The sequence below is a fragment of the Leuresthes tenuis genome, unplaced genomic scaffold, assembly GCF_036924035.1.
Source record: "Leuresthes tenuis unplaced genomic scaffold, fLeuTen1.0.hap1 SCAF_3, whole genome shotgun sequence".
Classification (NCBI taxonomy): domain Eukaryota; kingdom Metazoa; phylum Chordata; class Actinopteri; order Atheriniformes; family Atherinopsidae; genus Leuresthes; species Leuresthes tenuis.
In genome coordinates this window covers 35,306,944-35,328,399 of record NW_027325357.1, presented here as the reverse complement: position 1 = coordinate 35,328,399, position 21,456 = coordinate 35,306,944, and the positions used below count along the sequence as shown (strand labels likewise).

At 39.2% G+C, this 21,456-nt stretch overlaps 1 protein-coding gene across 1 annotated transcript in view; it reads right to left on the bottom strand.

Moving 5' to 3' along the window:
- Positions 1 to 21,043, bottom strand: part of mtmr14 (myotubularin related protein 14) — a 44,899-nt gene extending 23,856 nt beyond the window's left edge. The window contains exons 1-12 of the mRNA XM_072382945.1: positions 20,233 to 21,043; positions 19,293 to 19,441; positions 18,666 to 18,774; positions 17,699 to 17,774; positions 13,683 to 13,743; positions 13,180 to 13,302; positions 11,244 to 11,317; positions 10,148 to 10,218; positions 9,994 to 10,068; positions 9,027 to 9,093; positions 6,160 to 6,245; positions 2,032 to 2,108 (exon numbers count right to left, since the gene is read on the bottom strand). Of these exons, the coding sequence (XP_072239046.1) occupies positions 2,032 to 2,108; positions 6,160 to 6,245; positions 9,027 to 9,093; positions 9,994 to 10,068; positions 10,148 to 10,218; positions 11,244 to 11,317; positions 13,180 to 13,302; positions 13,683 to 13,743; positions 17,699 to 17,774; positions 18,666 to 18,774; positions 19,293 to 19,441; positions 20,233 to 20,367 (1,103 nt within the window). The 5' untranslated portion in view covers positions 20,368 to 21,043. The remainder of the gene's footprint in view (positions 1 to 2,031; positions 2,109 to 6,159; positions 6,246 to 9,026; positions 9,094 to 9,993; positions 10,069 to 10,147; positions 10,219 to 11,243; positions 11,318 to 13,179; positions 13,303 to 13,682; positions 13,744 to 17,698; positions 17,775 to 18,665; positions 18,775 to 19,292; positions 19,442 to 20,232) is intronic.
- Positions 21,044 to 21,456: the final 413 nt, after the last annotated feature.

Below are 21,456 nucleotides of genomic sequence, written 5' to 3'. Positions count from 1 at the left end.
GATCTTCACCGAGACCTGGCTGACTAACAACATCCCAGATGCAGTGGTGGAGCTTGCAGGGTGCAGGATTCAAACTGGTTTGCGAAATATGTTATGATCGTAGGGGCCTACATACCTCCGTGAGCTAATGCTAAGTTAGCGCTGGAGGAGCTGTACTGCCTGATAAGCAGCAACATGAACGCGAATCCAGAGGCTGCTGTGACCGGGGCTGGGGACTTCAACAATGTGGAATTAAAAGCTGTGCTCCCCAAATTCCACAAGTTTATCAACTTTCCAATCAGAGACAATAACACACTGGACCAGGTTTATTCCAATATTCCAGGGGCATACAAGGCTGCAGCAGCTCCTCACTTCGGCATGTCAGATCATTTCTCTGTGGAGCTGATCTGCAGAACCACACCCACCACCAGAAACATACAGGTTGGACTGAGGAGAATTCTTCAGCCTTACAGGACTGCTTTGAGTACACTGACTGGAGAGTGTTCAAGGAGGGCGAATTGAGGAATTCACATCATCTGTGCTGTCTTATATTAGCTTCTGCACTGATGTTGTCCAACCCACAAAGACGATCACAGTGTTTTCCAATGAGAAGCCATGGGTAGATAGTACAGTGAGAGCCCTGCTTAAAGCACGGGATGATGCCTACAGATCTGGAGACGGGCTGGCTTGTAGCAGGGCCCGGAAAGAACAAAAAAAAAAAAGGATATCCAGCTGACAAAGTTCCGGTATAAACAGCGCATTGAGGAGCACTTCAACAACAACAATCCACGTAACATGTGGAAAGGCATCTGGACCATGACAGACTACAAGAGTAGCAACCAGCAGGTCAGCCATGACCCCACTCTGCCTGACACCTTAAACAGCTTCTTCGCATGCTTGGATTCCCGAGCAGCAGAGAGACTGTACATCTTCCTCAGTCAGAGGCGCAGCATCAGCCACTCGTACTGCAGCTGCACCAAGTGAGTGAAGATCAACACCAACAGGGCCGGAGGACCAGACAAGGTGTCAGGCCAGACCCTGAAATCATGTGCTGACCAACTGGCAAACATTTGTCTGGCCATCTGTAACCAGTCCCTGCAGCTGTCCACGGTGACCATCTGCCTCAAGTCCTCTACCATTGTGCCTGTGCTCAAGAAATCAGCCATCACCTGTCTCAATGCACTATTGCCCTGACCGCAGTCATCATGAAGTGATTATCAGGATCAAAGATTTCCTCACCAACAGGGCTCAGGTGGTGCGGATAGGGGACTCAACATCTTCCCCACTGATCCTCAACACTGGAACGCCACAGGGTTGTGTGCTCAGCCCTTCGCTCTTCACCTACGATTGTACTGCCATCCACTCCTCAAACATGGCTGTGAAGTTTGCGGATGACACAACCGTAGTGGGTCTCAAATCAGACAATGATTAAACCCACTACAGAGAGGACGTCCAGCACCTGATGCAGTGGTGTTCTACCAACAACCTCATCCTGAACACCAGCAAGACCAAGGAGAAGAGGTCAACCGGAAGTGGCTCTATCAGCGATAGCTGAAATGGGTACAGCGCCACCTATCGTACCGGGGTATGACATGCTTTGTGCCAAGGATTCGATTTAGTTACCGCCATATATACTTGGATAATTGCCCTTGCTCAAATAAGGAGCATAACCCAACTATAGCTATAATTGATTTGATCTCATCATGTAAGCCCACTGACTGTCTCACGCTCACTTCCACCTCCAAACTGGGACTCGCTCTAAGTGCACTTTATTCCTCTTTTTTCTATTTTACGTTTACAGTTTTATTTCAAAGTGTGGCTTTAAGTCGTGAGTCTGAAGAAAATTTTGTTATTTTATATAATGACAATTAAGACTCTTGATTTATTTTTGTTCCCACTGCTGCGAGTGCTTCATTAACCACACAGTTTCAATTCTGAATAACATACAATAGACTGGATGTCATTGCAGATGTTACAGAAAAGATGCAAATGAACTCTAAACTAAGCAATGTCGTGATATCAGGAAAACGATGTAAATTATGTGATTTTTACCCAAAGAGAAACCAGTCATAAGCAACGGTCAGATACAGGATCTCAGCAGGTTGTAGGCTGGCATGCACTGCGCCATCCTGTGAAAACACACAGCAAGAGCAAGTCACACATTTCTGTATAATGTCTTGTATCATATTAATTTTTGATCTGTTGATCAGTGTGTCATATGGTGCTTATGAGATGCCTTCTCCAACCCACACTCTATTAAGCCCAAGTAAGCATTCTTGCTCCACCATACTGGTTTGGATGCTGTACTTGTTTGAGTAATTTCTTGCTGTACTTCTGGCACCATTCCAGAGGGAAAGTTGCTTTTATGTGGAGCAATCTGATCTAGGTAGCTTTCCAAATCCCAACTTATGTCTTGAAAAAAAAAATCAAACCAAATACAGACGAGCTGAAGAACAGAAATCTAGAATACAGGAACATCTAAATATTTTATTCCTATATCGGGAATATAATATCTCGGTCATTGATTTTCTTTTTAGAAAAATGACATTGCTAAAAAACCGTGTGGTCCAAACAGCTCAAAGGTTATTCTAGGTTATTCTGTACATTAAAATGAGAAATTACAACAATAAATATAATTTTTCAACAATATTCTGCCTCCAAGCAAATATTTATTTGATTGACAAAGACAAACTTCCTCAAATCCACTGAGTGAAAAGGAATAGGTTTTTTTTAATGCATGAGAAGAATCAGTCTGCAGCCAATAGTCTCGGCAGTGCCAGTCTTTAGGGTTAGTTTCATAAGTTGAAGTCTTACATTATTAGAGGTGGAACAAGTATTCAGAAGCTTTACTTTGGCAAAAACTCCAAAAAAAACCCACAACAATTTGTGACACATTTATGTGCTACGGGTAGAGCAATGTACAATAGAGAAGAACTGTTGGCCCTGTCAAGGACTGGACACGGAAAAAAAAAAGATATTTCCAATTTCGACTGAGCTGAAGAAACTACCGTGGATGCAGAGCTGGGGCTAAGTTAAGGGCAAAGAGGCACAACAGGAGGTGGAGGTACAAGCCTTTTCTGCCCTCTGTGATTATGGGAAACGCTAACTAGCTACCAAACAAGTGTGATGAGCTAGAGGCGCTTGTTCGGAACAAGGAGAGCAGTTTGATCTGTCTGTCTAAGTCCTGGCTGAACGACAACACACTGGACAGGTGTGTGGACATACCCGGCTTCACAGCCGTATGAGCGGATCGTGACCGGAGTATGAGCGGTAAGCGGAAAGGTGGGGGTATTATCCTGTTGTTTTTTTTTAAATTCAGAGATGGGTTAACCCCCGCAATGAGACCGTTAAGGAGAGGATATGTTGTCCAGACATTGAACTGTTGCCAGTTAGTTTCCGTGCGTTCTATGCACCCAGAGAGTTCCCAAGTACAGTCGTCATCGTTGTTTACATTGCACCAAGGGCAGCACCGACAACGGCGTGTCACGTCATCCATGACGCTGTTGCCAGGATACCCAGCATCCTGAGGCATTCATTGCAATCACAGGGGATTTCAACCACTTCTCTCTATCCTCCTGCCTGACTGGCTTTGTACAGTATGTGGACTGTCCAACACGTGGAGAAAGGACATTAGATCTGTTTTTTGCTAACGTGAAGGAGGCTTACAGGGCAGTGTCTCTTCCACCACTGGGTAGATCTGATCACAGCATGGTCTATCTACAACCCACATACAGACTTTGTGTACAAAGACTTCCGGTTACTACCAGATCTTTCAGGAAGTGGTCACCAGAGGTGCATGATGCATTGAGAGACTGTTTTGATGTCACTGACTGGGCTGTACTGCTGGAGGAAGAAGAAATGGACATTGACATGAACGGGAGGGTCAGCACCATCACTGACTACATTAACTTCTGTAGGGACACTGTGATTCCAGTGAGGACTGTAAGGTGCTATCCTAATAATAAACCATGGATCACCAGTGACATCAAAGACCTCCTGAACCAGAAAACGATGGCGTTCCAGAATGGGGATGGAGAAAGGCGGAGGAATGTACAACAGGAGCTTAAAAAGACACTACGTCGAGCTAAGGTGGAGTACAAGAAAAAGAGACAGCTGGAGAATAATAACACCAAGGAGGTGTGGAGGGGCATGGGGACCATCACTGGATACAGACTGAAGAACTCTCAGTCTGTGGAAGGTGATGTGGACAGAGCCAATACTTTTAACCAATAGTACAACAGTTTTGATAGTGTGGCTTTTTCCACCTCTGCTGCTGCTCCCTCCACCCTCACCACGACAGCTGCTTCCTCTATACTCCTTCCACTGCCCAGCTGTACTTCCACCTCAATGGCAACTCATATCGCCAAGCCTCTTCCTCTGCCTGACTGCACCTCTGCAGCAACTCTCACCAACAGGCTTCTTCTGTCCAGCTGTACCTCCACCTCTTCGGCAGCTTCCACCTCCAGGTCTGTCTCCTGAGTCAAGCTACACCTTCACCTCTGCAGCAGCTTCCACCACCAGGCACCCTGAACCCAGCCACACCTCCACCTCTGCGGCAGCTTCCACCACCAGGCACCCTGAACCCAGCCACACCTCCATCTCTGCGGCAGCTTCCACCACTAGGCTTCCTGAGCCCAGCTGCACATCCACCTCTGCGGCAGCTTCCAGCACCAGGCATCCTGAGCACAGCTGCTCCTCCACATCTGTGGCTGCTCATACCGGCTGGCCTCCATAGTTCAGCTGCACCTCCACCTCTGCAGCAACTCCCGCCACTAGCCCTCCTCTGTCCAGCTACACCCCTATCCCCATCTCTGTAATTGGTGGCAACATCACTGCTATCGCCATCCCTCCGCTACAACTTCTGTGTCTAACTATAGAGGAGATTGGAGCTGAGCTCAGGAGACTTCAGTCAGGGAGGGCTGCAGGCCCAAATGGAGTCTGTCCAAGGCTTCTGAGGGTCTGTGCTGGTCAACTAGCAGTCCCTCTTCAGAGGCTCTTCAATATGAGCCTTCAGATGGAAAAAGTCCCGGTGCAGTGGAAAACGTCTTGTTTTCAAATTAGGGCAACCAGTGGAGCTGAATGACTACAGACCGGTGGCTTTGACATCTCATATCATGAAGACCTTGGAGAGACTCCTTGTTTGTCGCATGAGATTGCAGGTTGCTAAGGATCTTGACCCCCTCCAGTCTGCCTACCAGAAACACATAGGAGTGGAAGACGTGATTCTGTACATGCTGCATCGGTCATATGCTTATCTGGATGTGCCTGGTTCATATGTGAGAATCATGTTCTTTGACTTCTCCAGTGCCTTCCACACCATACGGCCTCCCATACTGAAAGATAAGCTTCTAGGTGTGGGTGTGGCCCCATCCCTGACATTGTGGATTATAGACTATTTGTGAGAGGCTCATCTCACTGCAGCTGCAGGACTGAGAGGTTCAGGAGGTCCTTTGTCCCCACAGCCATAAGGCTTTTTAATAGTGACATGTTCTTCTCAAATTTATTTTATTTTTTTTGTCGTTGATTATTATTATCATTATTATTATTGTTGTTGTTGTTTAGTATGAAATCATTGTAAATATAATTTTTTGAGCTGCTTGACTAATTTGAATTTGGGGGATGAATAAAGTATTTTTCTATTCTATTCTCTCTCTTATCTTTAAAACACAGATTTTTTTACATTTTTTTCATGTGGTTTTGGATGCTTTAATATTGGTGTAATTTCTTGTAGTAAATCTCACACTTTTTTTTTAAACAGCTGTCTATCTAAATATTTAAAACAAAAACAGCCCATTTTCAGTTGTAATGCCCTATAGGCCACTGTTACTGAGTCGATGTTGTGTAGTGTGGACAAAATATTAAATTAATCATCTATAACCATTCATTCCCAGGGTGGCTTCCAGTGTGAATGAAACCTTGAGAAAAAAATGGCATGTTTATAGCATTATTTCAATAAAGGTGGTGGTTGCAGAAAAGTTTAATTAAAGCATGTTTAGAATAGGAAAATTAGCTTAAAATGTCAGAGTGTTGGAGAGGCCAAGACATTAATGTCATTAATGTCATTAATGAATGTTTCAAAGAAAAAATGCTCTACCAGGTGATCAGATGACATGTGAAGAGATGCCAGGGGAGAGTAAAAGAAACAAATAAAATTGAGGGAGGTAAAAAGCAAGAACTTACTGCCCATAGGGAGAGCCTTAGGAGGGAAACAAACAGAGGCGTTCGGTCCCACCCTGATATGCAGTGCACCAGGAGGCCACTTTCATCTGAAACAACACAGTACCACCTTCAATTTCTATACTCTTATGTGTATGATGAATGATAACAAGTACAGTGTTAACAAAATTAGTGACAGAATGAGCTTCAGGTGAGCTGCCCTGCTGCTCCTTGACCACTGTCACTCAGCTGTCACATCTACTTGATCAAATTTGGTTCCTCTACAATTGAAGTACACTAATTTTTATAAATATGCATCATTACAAGGTTTTCCTACAACAAGGAAGAACTGTGTATGAAACTGTCCTCCACAGAGGGTTTGATTAGACAGTTGCAGATAAAGATATAACATTTTCAAGGCATCTGTTCAGCCTTGTTTATTCATGATATCATAGAATATATGGGAGCATCAAGCTCACTCTGATTCCCCCTCTCCTTAACCATGGTATGGCTTCACAAGCTGCCTGCTTTACACTTAAGGACAGGCATTCCTCTCCAGATCTGAAAACTTAAATGCTTTAAACTACAATCTCTTTAATGGCCAGCAGGGGTGATAAGGGTTGCAAATAAAGGGCAGACTGTATATAAAAATAACCAAATTCTCACTTGTTCTGTCATCTTTATTGACTTAATGACCTTGTCTACTTGATTTAATGAGTCACAAACAGAACTACTAAACAGCTTGTGGCAGCTATTGCCGTTTCTAATGTGCAGGGCAACCTGTTGGATTTCAATGCCGGTCCTGGTTAGATACCGATGATTGTCTGGTTCAGAACTGAGATTGCAATTAGACTTTCCTACTGGTAAGTTTGATATTTTGACTTTAGAGTTCAAATTAATTAAGCAATCCATTTTAGGAACTTTGTCTTAGTTGGCTTTTTCATATTAGTAATGTTCAAGGAATAAAGTGTTTTTAGCTATAAAATCAGGTTTGTTGTCCAAAACATTTGTGTTTTTTTCCTCCACAGTTAATTTTCTTCTTACATATATTCCAAATTATAAGCTTTCAGACAGAAGACAAGCTTCAGTATGAGTAATCATGGCTGTATTGCTATGCCCATTTGTTAAATTCTCTAAGATTGATTCGCTCATCACTTTTTGTAGTCAATCAATCTGCAAATAGGCATTCCAGACACTGATAGGTGCCTCTCAAGAACTTTTAAGACGATCTACACCTTGCACTGTTTTTAACTTAAAAATCTTTAAGATCAATCAATACGGAAAGAAACAATGGCATCATAACAAATAGGGTAAGACTTTCTCTGTCAACCAGGAGAATTTTTTTATAAAACACAGCACTCACCTAACCCAAGACAATCTGCATCTTTATATAATTTTAAATCTTCCAAAATTAATTTTATAGAAAGCAAATCTATTCAGCAAGAGTCAGATTGTTTCAAAGATTCCTGGCTTACTAAATAAAACATGGGGGAAAAAAAGAAATTGTATGAAAAAAATTGTATTAAAAACCTATTATTACCCTGAGGTGCAAAATTGCCTAAATTGTCAACTGCTTTGGTTTTAAACTTGCTAAAGCTAGCAGGATTAGCTCCTGACATAACTTGTCTAACTGTCTATTTAGCAGTAGACAGTGCAGTATGCTACCACCGTCTACTGTTAGCTACCATAAACCAGAAATCCACATACAATAAAGCAGACATATTTGATCTCAAAGGAACTTAAAAAAAAAATCTGAAAAAAGACAGTCTGAAAATCTGAAATGCTGTACTCATCAGATCAGATCTGTATTGTAAATATATGGTCTCTGCAAAGTGCTTTATACTCCTAATTGTTTCTATTTTATTGCACCATAGATAATGAACAAATGTATTCTCGAGGTAGGTTTGAGAGTTAGTTACTTCTCTGAGGTAGATTGTTTACTGAAGGGTATAGTGACTGCATGATATGGAATTTTATCAGTTTTAGATACATACCATACATTTTTTGTGTTTACTGCATGATTTACAGTTTGTAGCATGGTTTTTGGTTGAACTCTGTATGTATTAGATTATTGGATGATGTAAATTGTGCAGTACTGATAGCAGACAAAGATGGTAAAAGCTTTCAGTTTGAGGCTAGCCATGTGCTCCATTTGCCTTAGAAGTTGAGCTTAAAAAATTATGTCACATCCCAGTTGACAGGTTTCTATATACAAGCTGAAAAATCAGCAGGATTTGCAGACACAGTTACTGTAGTAGTGAGTTTACTGATAGGGTTTGGGCAGTGATATGTGTGAGCCAGAATTAATGAAAAATAAACTGACGGAGGTAATAAACAGTTTATAATTGCAGTTATTGTCAGTTTTTATGCATGGAGCAACCATGTTGGATTTTGAGGTCAGTGCTTTTGAGGTTCTTCCCATTTTGAAAGTTAGAATTCCAACTTCAGGGGGAATTCCAGTTGATCTTTCCTTCTCAGAATTTACAAGTTACAACCAAACTCATACTAAACTAGGTCTTCAAATGGTATATTAACCAAAAAGTGACAAGACAGTGGCCATGTCAATTTTTTATAGATATAACACTATTACCATGGGGGAAAAAAACACCCTGTCTCTTTGATAAACTCATATTTAGAATTTAGAACAAAAAATTTTTAGAAAATAGTCTGCATAGGAACCCCGTAGAGGGGCAAAATTAAAAAAAATAAATAAATAACATTTTACCATTTTAGATAAAAATAAAGAACTAAATTAAGATGAGAATGAGTTACCAAATGTAATTTGGTAGCTGTAAATATATCTGGACAGCCCAGACCAATACAATATGTGTGGGAGAAATACTAAAATTAGCTGCAACTTTATGAGACATTTTACAACCACATCCACCTACCATCACTATTGATGAGATGGAGAAGCAGCTTCAGGTAGTTCTGGGTCTGCTCCACCAGGTCCCATGACTGAATTACACACATACACGCACGCACGCACGCACACACACACGCACGCACACACAAATTAAACAGTATCACATATAGTGATTAAAGATCAGCCTGGAAAGGCTACAGGTCAACTCACTAGACTTTCGCTCTACTCTCATAAAATCCAGATTTTAGAGTCCCAGTTTCATCTAACATCGGATATATACCTCAGCCAACAACTTGATTCTGCTTCCATGCATATATACAGGGAGAAGGATTTTTGTTCCAGTATACACTAAATGACACAGTCAATCTGTAACCATAGCTCGACTCAACTGTGCTTGTAACCATGCTGACTGGCTCCAGTGTTAGGCTTTAACCCTGACCAGGCCCTGCACTGTCACTTTTTATTTAATGTTAAAGTTGGAAAAGATTTTATTGTTAATTCCAGAAGATCTTGATCAGCTTTTTCTTTCAATCAATCAATTGAAACCCAAATCCTTATATCTTTATGGCTATAGAATCATTTCATAAAAGTTTTGCCACCACCCATTCAGAATTACATATGTGGATTGTAAAGGAGCATTATGTTGACTTAATTATGTTGGACTGTATAGCGCACGTCAAAATGAGTATACTACAACTGTAAGCTTACAATTGTAAACTGTGCAGTTTTTTTTTTTTTAATGAATCTGAGGCAAGAACCCAGTCTGGACAATAGAGGGTACTGAAATACCACAATTCTACAGAGTGCAACTGATTGAGCAGAGAACTGCACAGTAGAGTGGAACAGAATAACGAGGAGCAGAATCAAATAGAGAGGACGGAAAGGAAGATGAGAGAAAACGGGAGAATACAAAAGAACAGATAGGCAGAGAAAATAGGAGACACGACAAGAACAGATGATAGAAAAGGACAAAAGGCAAGAGGAGAGCTAACCTGGTAGTGAGTCCAGTCAATGTTCAAGTTCTGAGTAAAGCACACAGGGATTGTCAAAGGAGCATCCACATAATCCTGTCATTGGCGAAACAGAGAAATCAGAACAGCAAGTTCTCATCACAAAATGGACTAAATGTGAGCACGGTGTCAGTACCTGATTCCAGTTGAACACCAGCCCCTCAGCTGTATAGTCTCTGTCTTTGTAGTCCCTAAAAAATTCACACCCTGAAAAAAAAAAAAAAAGTTATACTCGCACAGTGATTCTCAGTGACCCTCATTTTTAGCTGAAGGTGAACTCAAACATGGCTCCAGTCATTAGAAACTTTTGCTGCTATATAACACACTGACAGAAGCACAGGTAGACTCAGACTTGGTTTTGATTTTACAGAAATCAAATCTAAATTGTGTGGAATAGTTAGGCATAAAATACAGGAATATTTCTAATGCAAACTGTTCTTTCTGAATGGACCAAAAGTAGTTAAATACTCCATTCAACAACCTTTGGACAGGTATAAGCTATTACATCATTATTTCTCCACAAATTAGGCAGCAAAACCTCAAGATAACTTATTCTTTTTCACTCAATAATATAGATTTTCTATTTGGGTTTGTATAGACTTAATTGTATTGTAATAACACAAAATCTGCCAGTATTTTTATTTCATTGAGGCATTTATACTGCCTTTGCTTCAGTCGGAGTCAATCTTAATTCCCAGCTCAATAATCTTTAGACAGTTTTTATAAATAATAATATAAAAAAGTACATTCTTAAAAACTCTGTTGATCTAGATGATAAGTACACTGTAACCCTGTTACCTCTTGCTCTCCATAAGGTAACAGGGTTGTCAACACCTGCAGTTACTCAAAGGGTCACTTGAAACCTCAAATACCACTAAAGTTCAAATGTTCAGCTTCACAACAGAAATCAACCTATTGACAGCCAGGAGTGAGAAAACAATTTGATCTCTACAGCTGAGCAGATCCCTGTATACAACAGACCAAAGAGCAGTTTTTATTCCACTGCAGTCGCTGCACTTGACGTTGCCAACACGTGACTTTTTTTTTTTTTACACGCTCTAAGAGATCGGTGCAATAATGCTCGTATGTATGCTTGTGTTATTTATTAATCTGTTTTTATATGCTTTTTTAAAATGTTTTGATTGATTGCTTATGCTCTGTCTGCTATAAACTTGTGTGTTCCAATAAACAGCCACTTTTTCCTCTGACTCCCAGAGCTAAATATAGTTTACCTGGGTAAGGCACAGAGAGCAAGGTGAAATCTGCATAGCGTTGGGCCTTGTCCACCTTTTCAGAGGATGTCACACTGCACGGACAGAAAGACACAAACAGCAGGATGAGAAGCATTGCTAGCATAATCATTTGCAAACATTCACAATGTTTTTATGCTGATCATCTGGGCAACTCAAATATGCAGCATTTTTATAACTATACACCAAAGGTTGAGTAAAACAGTCAACATCAAAATAATCAGATTAATGATTTTGTTTTCTTCCAAGCAGTAAAAATGGACAGTTTAAAAAATACCATGGTTAAGCCTAAATGGGCAAATATGAACCATGCAGTTTTACAGAGCTGGTGACTAAACAAACAATTTGCAGGAAATAATCTCAAACTAAATCAGTCTATTTGCACTAGCCTCAGCTGAATTCAAACTTTTCTCCTGGTGCGTTTGGATTTAAAATGGGTGCTGGCCATCAAACATACCCCGGCTGCAGAAGATATTCGATTGAATTGCTTCATACAGAGGACTTTTCATTTAGCTGTGTTTGTTGACCTCATTCTCATTCTGTACACACATTGAAGTTAGCAGTGCCACTTCAGCTGGCATTTTGAAGTCAGGTAAATTTATTATTCTCCCAGGAAAGCAATTGGAAATCGACAATACTCTGAATGTAGAATTTCTTCAGCCTAAAAGCACTTGTTTGAGGTAAGGGTTAAAGTAAGGGTTCTCAGATAGGGGCTTCTTAGGCCAATCATAGATCACTTGAAGCAGTAGCAGCTAATGAAGATAAACAATTTTTAAGCCTTCCATCTATGGATCTAGGAACTGTGAATGCGTAAATTAGCCTCTCCTCGTTTGCAGTTTCAACCTGACTGTCAAACCACGCACGGCTTTCCATTAATCAATGGGATGCGTTGTGTGATGTCGGAATGAGAACCCTGATGCTTTTTTGTACTCTTTTTTTTTTTTAACCTGTATCACTTTCTCCACAGTACAGCTCTGAACTGCATTCAGTGAAATCAACAGATAAGTATGCAGCAGGAGTAGCAATAGGTCTTACTCTGTCATTATCCCTCCAGATAAGTTTTCAGAGACACAGTGCACTATGGCATTCTGTTGTGAGAAAACTGAAGATCACTGTAGTCTTCATGCATCTAGCTTATAAACAGATATGTCACATTAGGGTGATAGGTGGTCTTTAAATGTACACTGATGATTGTTTTCGAAACAAGGCATTAACACTGGGCTCTTACTCCCGTCAGCTGTTAGCGAAAGACAACGTGGTGATGAGGAAGCGAGACTACACTCAGTCCCAGAATAGAGAAGTAGTAGAATTTAGGATACTGTTTACAAGCAGTTTGGGTCTAAAGCACAAATAAAGCAGTCTATACCTTAGCACATCTCCACCCAAATCTGTGGGATAGTCAGCATCCATGGATATAATGAGAATTTCCTGCCGACCGAGCCTGAATGTGTGTGTTCAATGATTTAGAGTGACAAAATGTTCCGACAGCAGTTTCATGCTAATTCAAGCCGTTCAAATGCTCCAGCTGTAAATCTTCTATCATTTTCCACAGGACAAAGAATCCACATTGCAACTTAACTAATATTTTCTGGAAATTCCCTATGCATTTTCAGTAAAGTAAGTATGTGTAACCAACAGCTGTTATCAACAATAATATTGGATGATCAGCTTAAATACAAAGAATTGTGTAAAAATCACGAAAAAAAAAAGCTCTTTTAAAAGGGATAAAGTAATGTACATTGTCCATAGTTTCATCACAGGCTCACTGGACACACCTGAGATTCCTAAGAAAATTTAAGAATCTGCAAATTTCTGGCACCATAACACAGAAAAAAGTCAGATCAGATGCGTTGCATAAGTGCAAACTATATGGAAGGCAGATGGAAGGCAGAGAGGTAAGCAGTCTGCTGCTCCTTACTTTAGGCCAAACTTAACCTTCTTGTTCTCCACCATCAGGTCACAGATGTAGCGAACTGAGAGATAACGTAGCAGCTTAATGTCGTGACCTCGAACTTTGTCAAAAAGCTGGGAGTCTCCATTCCTGAGCAAGGAAGAAAGTAGAGCACTTTAGATTTATTTTGAAAAAGTGTAAATATGATACAATAGAGATTATTTTTACCAATGCATTTTAATGAATAACTTTTTACAACTAGCATTTGAATAATGGCAATTCCTTTTTGTGGTATCTCAAGATTTCTGCAGGTAAAAGACTTTTTAATGCTTCTTCAAATCTGAAAGTAAATGGTTTTGTGACAGTTGCTGTAACATGCGAAAGTTGTAAAAGGCTTGTAAAAAAATGTTTAAAAAGAAAGAAACAAAGAAAAGTAAGTCCCCATATACTAACAGATACAGACTTAACCCGGAGACAGAGCAGTGTCTGTTGTTCGTTGCACATTCATTTGGTAAAGTAGATATGATTACCTGACTGCACAGTCATCCTCTGGAACTTCTTCCGAGTCTGTCCATGTGTCATCACCACCCCCTTCAAAGAAACAAACAAGTGCTAAAATATAGGAGTGAGGCTCATTCTGACTCATCAGGAAAAAAAAAAACGAAAATAATTAAAAAGACAGTTGGAATTTCAAACTGCCAGTCTTTTAGGTTTTATGGTAGAAAACAGATGTTAAATATAAACTGGGTTTCTGCAGACTCATAGAGACTTATTCAAATTTTTCTTCTCAATCTATCTAACTACAACTATTTACATTTAATCAAATGAATGGACCTAGACCCAAGAATATAAGCAGATACTCTAATAGCGCTATGACAGGGTTATATTGTTTGGCAACTTTTGGACAGAGAAAAGAGACATTACTGTATATGAAAAAGGCAGGAAATATTTCTTGATAAGTTGCCTTTTAAAGCAGTGAAAACCCCTTCCATCACAGAGGACTCCTATTGCTGTCATCATTCCTTTGTCTTTCATTTTCAGTCAATAAATTAACCGTCTTTGTAAAAGTTACTGTCTGTAGCAAGTGGGGGCACCTGTGACTTAGCTTATAAAGAGCAGAGACAGTCTTGAAATGTTTTAAGCAACCACAAGTTCATATGTAGTTTTAATGGACTGACACATTTAGCCATGTACAAAAGGAACGGAATGTGAATGAGAACATCTTTATTGGGAATTCGGTTGTATTAATATACTTAACCATACTTTCAATAAAGAAGCAATAAGCTACCAGGTCCATTTGAATGTGGTTGAATGTATAGATGCAGGAAGGATTCAATCCCCTATCACATTATCTGTATATGTTAGTCCAATTTTGAAAAGCTTGAGTTCATATGATTTGAACACTTTTAAGCATTTTAAAAGTCTGGATTAGTTAGACTTTTGCAACAACTTTTTGTTGGCAAAAAAAACCCAACACATTTGTAGGAAGTAAATATTCAATTATTCCCTCACTCATATTTTATGTCTCCTTCTTTTCAGTTTCATTATTTCATGTTTAGATTTTTTTTTACCTGACTTGTGTGTTACTTATGTCACTTTGCGTTTTAAATACAAATTATTCAAATTCAAATTGAGTCATTATTTTTACCAGATATTTAATTAGTAATATATTTGGTATTTCATTTTCAGTTTAAGTTAATCAATCAAAAGATCATTTATATAAGTTTCTTCAAACTTTTTCCAAGTATAAGTGGCATTTATATCAAAATATTAATTCAGAGAGATGAGCAGAGAGAAACAACAGGTTTCCTTTGAGTGGCGTTATGGTGTTTTTCCCCCCTCTTTTCTGTCTTCTCAAACCCCAGCTGGTCGAGGCAGATGGCCACCCTTCCTGAGTCTGGTTCTTCCTGTTAAAAGGGAGTCGTTCCTTTCCACAGTCGCCTCAGGCACGCTCAAGACGGGAGATTGGACTGAAGACAAGTTTCAGTCCAATCTGTTGGTTTCCTTAGCTAGGATATTGTTTTTTCAATTGGCTCTATATGAATTAATTGGATTATTTTTAAATTACTTCATTGGATTTCATTGGATTATGATTACAATGAATTGAATTCCAATTGGCTTGAATTGGACTATATTATTTAAGTGCCTTGAGATGACAATTGTTGTACTTTGGCGCTATATAAATAAAACTGAATTGAATTTAATTGAAACATTTAATTGAAAGCCACATACCACTCAGACAGAGGCCCGTCCGGCTGCAAAGTGGACCTTTAGCTTGAACACAGGGTGCCCACTCAACCTATAGAGCTACTTGGTACCCAATCTGGATTATTATCAAGAGCCCATGATAAGAGCCCATTATCATGCAGCCCAGTAGTGGCTTTTACATTGAACAACATGCGTTATTCGTCATCTTTCCACACCAAATTAATTTACAATTTTTTTGCAATCTCAGTAATGACAAAAAATATTCTTTGGTAGGGATCCTGAGTAGTATTTCAGACATTACCACTGCCTGGAAAACATGTCAATGACTCATCCTGCACTTATGGGTATATGCTTATTTTATGTGCAATTAAATGCTTTGTATACTTTCTCTGTTGTTCAGTCTTGATTTTAAATACAAACAGAAACCCCAGTAGAGCTTATGTAGAATGGCGGGAAGTGGCTGATTGAAAGGGTGCTAGTGTCCCTGCCATCTGATTTCACAAGAAATAGGTAAATATGTGGGGGTAAATAGTACTCTTTAAGCCATTTCCTAGGAACTTTAGACCCCCTCCTCTGGTACTGAACTCCTTCAAACTCATCTCTGTGTACTGAAATGACAGGTTTTGTCATTTTTCTCATGAAAATATTTCCGTCATAGCTTTCCTTGGTTTAAAAGTCCTACATGAATTGATTCCTTGGGTTTGATTGAATCTGTGATTCTGAGACTGTTGTTAAAATTGTTGTAAGACATTAGTCATTACATTGACAGCATATTTCACTAATGATATGTCTAGAATTTAAAAGCCAAACAGTAGGATGGTTAAATACTCTTTATATAATGTAACTTCTTCATTTAAGCCTGGCTAGCTTGTGTTTTCAGTCCATATATAGTGAGTATTTTAGTCAGTCAACACAGAAATTGTTTATAGCCATGAAAGAGATAAATTCACATTGACCTAAAACAACTTTATAGCAGGCTATGATAGCTTTACTGCTAGACTAAAGCAGAGAAAAAACATGTTTAAGAGCCATGAAGGGCCATAAACGAATTATGAAAAACACTCATTGTGAGAGAAAATTATTCTTAGCGTCAAGAATTGAATCTGAATTTCCCCCACTGGGGGATGAATAAAGCATTTTTCTATTCTATTCTATTTCCATTCTAAGAGCTGAATGGAAGATTATTAAAGTCTGTAACTGATGGAAAAGACAGTCAGATTTGAGTTTTCTCTATTACTATATAATATCAGTAGTACATTACTGTTTTGTCTTTGATTGGATTAATAGGATTTCAGTAGGATGAGTATAAAAATATTTTATCTTCCAAAGTTATTTCCCCCGCTGAAAAACAGACGTTAGAATAGGCACCAAAAATGATATTTTATATATTGTCATGAGGGTGTGAATATCAGGATTTTGGGGGCTGATCACTAATCACAGGGTCTTTGTGAAAGCCTTTGGAATATCATGAAACTCTTTGACCATATAGCATTTTAAGTATGAAACACACAGTACAATGTCTATGTCAAAAACAATGACAAACTCTCCATTCTCCTACAAAAGTTTAAGTAAGCTATTGATGTTATAACTATTTCTATAATATTCCACAAAAATGTTGTCTCAGCTGAGGGTCGACTTCTGCCCATCACTCATTATAAAGGGATAAGCACTTCCTGAAAAACATCTATCAAATTTATGGTAACACCACAAAATGTCATCAACTCCAGTAACATCTTCATCTTCACACACTGTTTACAAGCACGGACAAAAACGTACGGTACAGTTCCCACTGATACTGCATATCAGTGTTGCTTTCCTGTTTACTTCTATCAGCTTGCTTGTTGCGCTGATATGATCGGCTAAGAGCAAGGTGTTGTGTTATTCATTTGACCTAGATACAAAGCATCCACAAAGCAAAACAAATGGCCATTACTAGAAGTATAACCCCAGTTCTATGTGTACTGTTCTATAACAAGCCTTGCTAAATAAGACATTGCAGATGTCCTATAAAAATAAGCAAATAAATAAAGAATCTGATCTGATGATCTGCCATTTTTAATAACATTCAATCAAATTGCATAAGACGAATAAGATGATTATCTGCGGTCAATCAAATAGAGAAGTATTATATTTCTGTGTTTGCTTGAACAAGACCAATGTACTTAAGTTTGTGATTCTGAATTGAGAAAATTCTTCATCATTATGAAGAACATGGAGTCCCACTTTGACAACTGCTCTAACTACCATCTGAGAACTGAAACTGCCATGGAAAATCTGTGAGGCATGACTTCCCCTTTTTGGGCGGAATTAAAGTAAGTGTGTCATGTGTATTTGGTACCTGAGAAGATGTAGTTGTAGCCTGTGCGTCCATACAACTCTCCCCAACCCGCTAGAGTGGATGAACGGCAAATATGCTGCAATGAGAACGAAGCAATGCAGTATCAGACAGACTGTAGGACACAGTACAGAAAGAAGGACTAAACAGTGACAGAGAGTCGACAGGATATTTTCCTAAAGACTTCTTCGAATTTCATGACTAACATACCCACATTTTGATATTCTTCACTAACCGGTCTCGCTCTGTGGTTTTTGTCATAACAAACACCTTACATAAAACTTTTTATTGCCAAGTTACATCTTCATATGCATGATTATATTTAGTAGTTCATTGTGCTACAGAAGTTAAAAAGAAATGTTAACAATTAACTTGATCAACTAAAAACTGTGAAAATGTAATAGGTTACAAACTTAACTTAATTTGAATAATAAAAATCGTGAACAGTATAAAAAAATGCAAAAATGAAATTAAGTTATAGAGCAAAAACCACGAATAGATAATTATTTTAATCTATACTGTTGGTGTTCAAATAAATGACTGAGTCCAGTGAAAAGTACACAAATTAAAATGAAACCACCAAAAGAAAGACTGATGCAACTCAAAAACATGACCACAAAAAAAGAAAGGGATAGCAATAGTGGGTAAAAACACTCAAATCAAAACACAAAATTCAAAGTTAGCGTGACAAAATGCAACACAAGGTGAGAATAAGCTGGCCCTAGACATGAAGTTCATGTTACAAATGGTCACCCTCTCCCCTCAGATATCAAACATACATTAAAAAGAAGTCGTAGCTTTCATATCTTTCGTGCGAAACAATCTTAAATTGGACGTTGTATACCAAGTTTAATTCTATTATAGTTTTCACATAGCTTTAAAAATGTGAAGTGTATACAGCAATTATGAGATATCAATAAAATTAGCTTTAAAAGGGAAGCTGTACGGAAATCATTCTAAAAGTAAATACCTTGCCGTTGTAGAGGATGACTGGACATACGAATCTCCCTCTGCAGCGAGCTAACTTACTCCGGTTCACAAGGTCCTGCAGCTTACTGATCTGCACAGTGCTCTCAAACCTGCACACAATCCATTTCAGTCTCTTGTTATTGCAGACTTAAATAAACAACCAACTGAATGGTTATCTCAAAGGTCAAACTGATTTCAGTGAGGCCTCATGAAGAAGAAGAAGAACCAAGAGTGATGGGACAAACCAGTCAGAGATTTTTATATATGGATGGACATGGAACAATATCAGGTTATCAGTTGTTGCCAAACAAGGCAGCAAATACAATCAATCAAATCAAAAATTGAAATCAAAGCAAGTATATCAAATCAACTATCGTTACCTGTTTTTGAACAACAGTGAAAACTGTTTTTTTGTAAATATATATATATATATATAGCTATACACAACTGTGCCACCCTTCATGTGCTCAAACAGGTTGGAGATGTAGACCAACCTTTGCTCCCTACCGCACAGTAATGAGTGCATGGCTCGTTGAAATGCACATACAAATGTCAGGGTTATTTGTAACTGAACAGACTGGACTTTGCATCTAAACATGTTGGAACTGACCAAGTAGTGGATAAGTACCTGTCTCTGTCCACATCAATGCATTCATACTCCAGGAAAACTATCTGTCGGGGGTAGTGGCCACACACTTCTCCATTGGGGTTATGGATAACACTGTACTTGTAATCTCTCGCAAACAGCTCTAGACAACGCTTTTCTATCGCCTCCACCTGAGAGAAACAACAAGCAAAAATGATGTAAATAGCTGCTTCCTTCTTCTTCTCAAGCTGAGCAGGTTTAAATCTTTAAGCAGAAAAAGAATCAGTGTTTTGAGTGTTTGGATATAGAAAATAAAGTCCAAATTATCCCTATGGTTTGTATAAATAAAATCTAAGAATGTGTATGACAGCTATATCCAGAAATAACAAACGTATCTCAAGATCAAGGTTACTTCTTCCCTGGTAGCTTGATGACATGTTTATCATCATGAACTTATAAAATAATAACATGTTTAATCAGTTGATAGAGATCTACTCACAGCCACTTTTATGAGAAACATAACTTTTGATTTAGAAGTTTTGTAGCATCTGGCAAATTTTGATATGTCTATTACAACTAGTAAAGTCAATTTTTATCCATTGCCAATACAAAACAATTTTGTAAGATGGCTCTTAACTGATCAATTTCCTTTTTTTGTTTGTTTTTCTATGTCATTTACTCATGCTATAATGTACGTTGAGAATTAAACTACACAAAATCCAGCAGAATACACAATAACATCTGGTTACCTGTACATAAATAAATGTAAATTACATACTTCTTTATGGGTATGAATTATGTCGACTTAATCATTGTTCCATGCGTTTTCTTAGATATCGACAATGACCTCAACTACGTCGTATATTGCTTATGTAAAAAGTTTAGTTTAAATTCGCAGGTTATATACAACAGTTCGATATAATTTACACTGAAGGGAATATCATGTTGAGAAACGAACTATGACACGCCTCCACTACCTTACCCGAGAAGTGACTTCCTTTGCTCTGTACTGAGTCTTGGAGAACAAATCAATCAAATCCGCTATTTCTTCGCCCTTTCTGACCGACAGCCCAGAGGCCAAAAGGCCCCCGGCCCCAGAAGGCGTTGCGGCCATCATAGTACCTCGACCCGCCGCGGTGGCCTCTAACCGTACTCGACCCCCTTCAAACACCGCAGAGCCTTGTCCTTTGGAACAGGAAGACCGACCAGGCCATCCCTTCTCGGCCAGCTTTTTCCTGACTGCCCGCTTGAGGGGGCCGGAGCCGGGGAGTCTTCTTGAATTCAGGGCACCGGCGAACTGCTCCACCGCGCAAACACAACCCGTTGGCCAGCGCTCTCGTGCAGCCAGCCAGTCACACGGCTACTTATAGCTGCAAGACTTATCGCGACTAGCTATAAGGGCAGCTCACTTTCCCAGGTATATGTTCCGTCGTTTTTACTCAAACTGCTGCACTTCACAGCGACTCGCCGCAGTTTTATTTTTAATTCCTCTCTAAAAGTGAACTCTCTCGGCACTTGAAAGCTGAACTCCGGTCACATGGAGTCAGGAAATCTCCAGGATCCTCCCAGGCCTGCTCAGGTTTTCTCAATGTCACGTCTTCATGTCCCCTTTGTTAACAGGTCCACAACGATGAACGGATCAAAGTTCTACAAAAAATACTCTCTGTAGTAACAGGGATTGAAAGATAGATGTAAATGAAAGCCCCGACAGAACAGTCGAGCGTTGCAATCTGTACACAACAGTCTGAAGGTACAGACGGTAAACAGGAAGCTAGAATGACCACGTGACAGGCATCTTCCCTTTTACGTTTGTTGATTGTGAGGGCTCATGTTTTGAACTGTCAAAGGCCGGTGTCAAACTCTCTGGCTACTCAAGAGATGTACTCTCCAAATAGAAACTCACGTTTATCTAATTTAATCATCAAAGTTTCGATATGTAGCTTTCTAATGTCCCCTCCTTCCTAGCCTTCCTTATAAGGAAACTATGTAGGCCATGAAAATTAAACTCTGTTCAGTTTGACAAAACACAAAGAAACAGAATTCATACTGCTTACAACTGGTTACATTTTACACTTAAAAACGCTCTTAATATTATTTATATAATATTTCGTGATCTTAGCTATTAAAATGTATTTAAATCCATTCAACATAGTACTTTTAAATATATAGATTGATAGACCTGTTTGCAGGTGGTGCCTTAATGTCA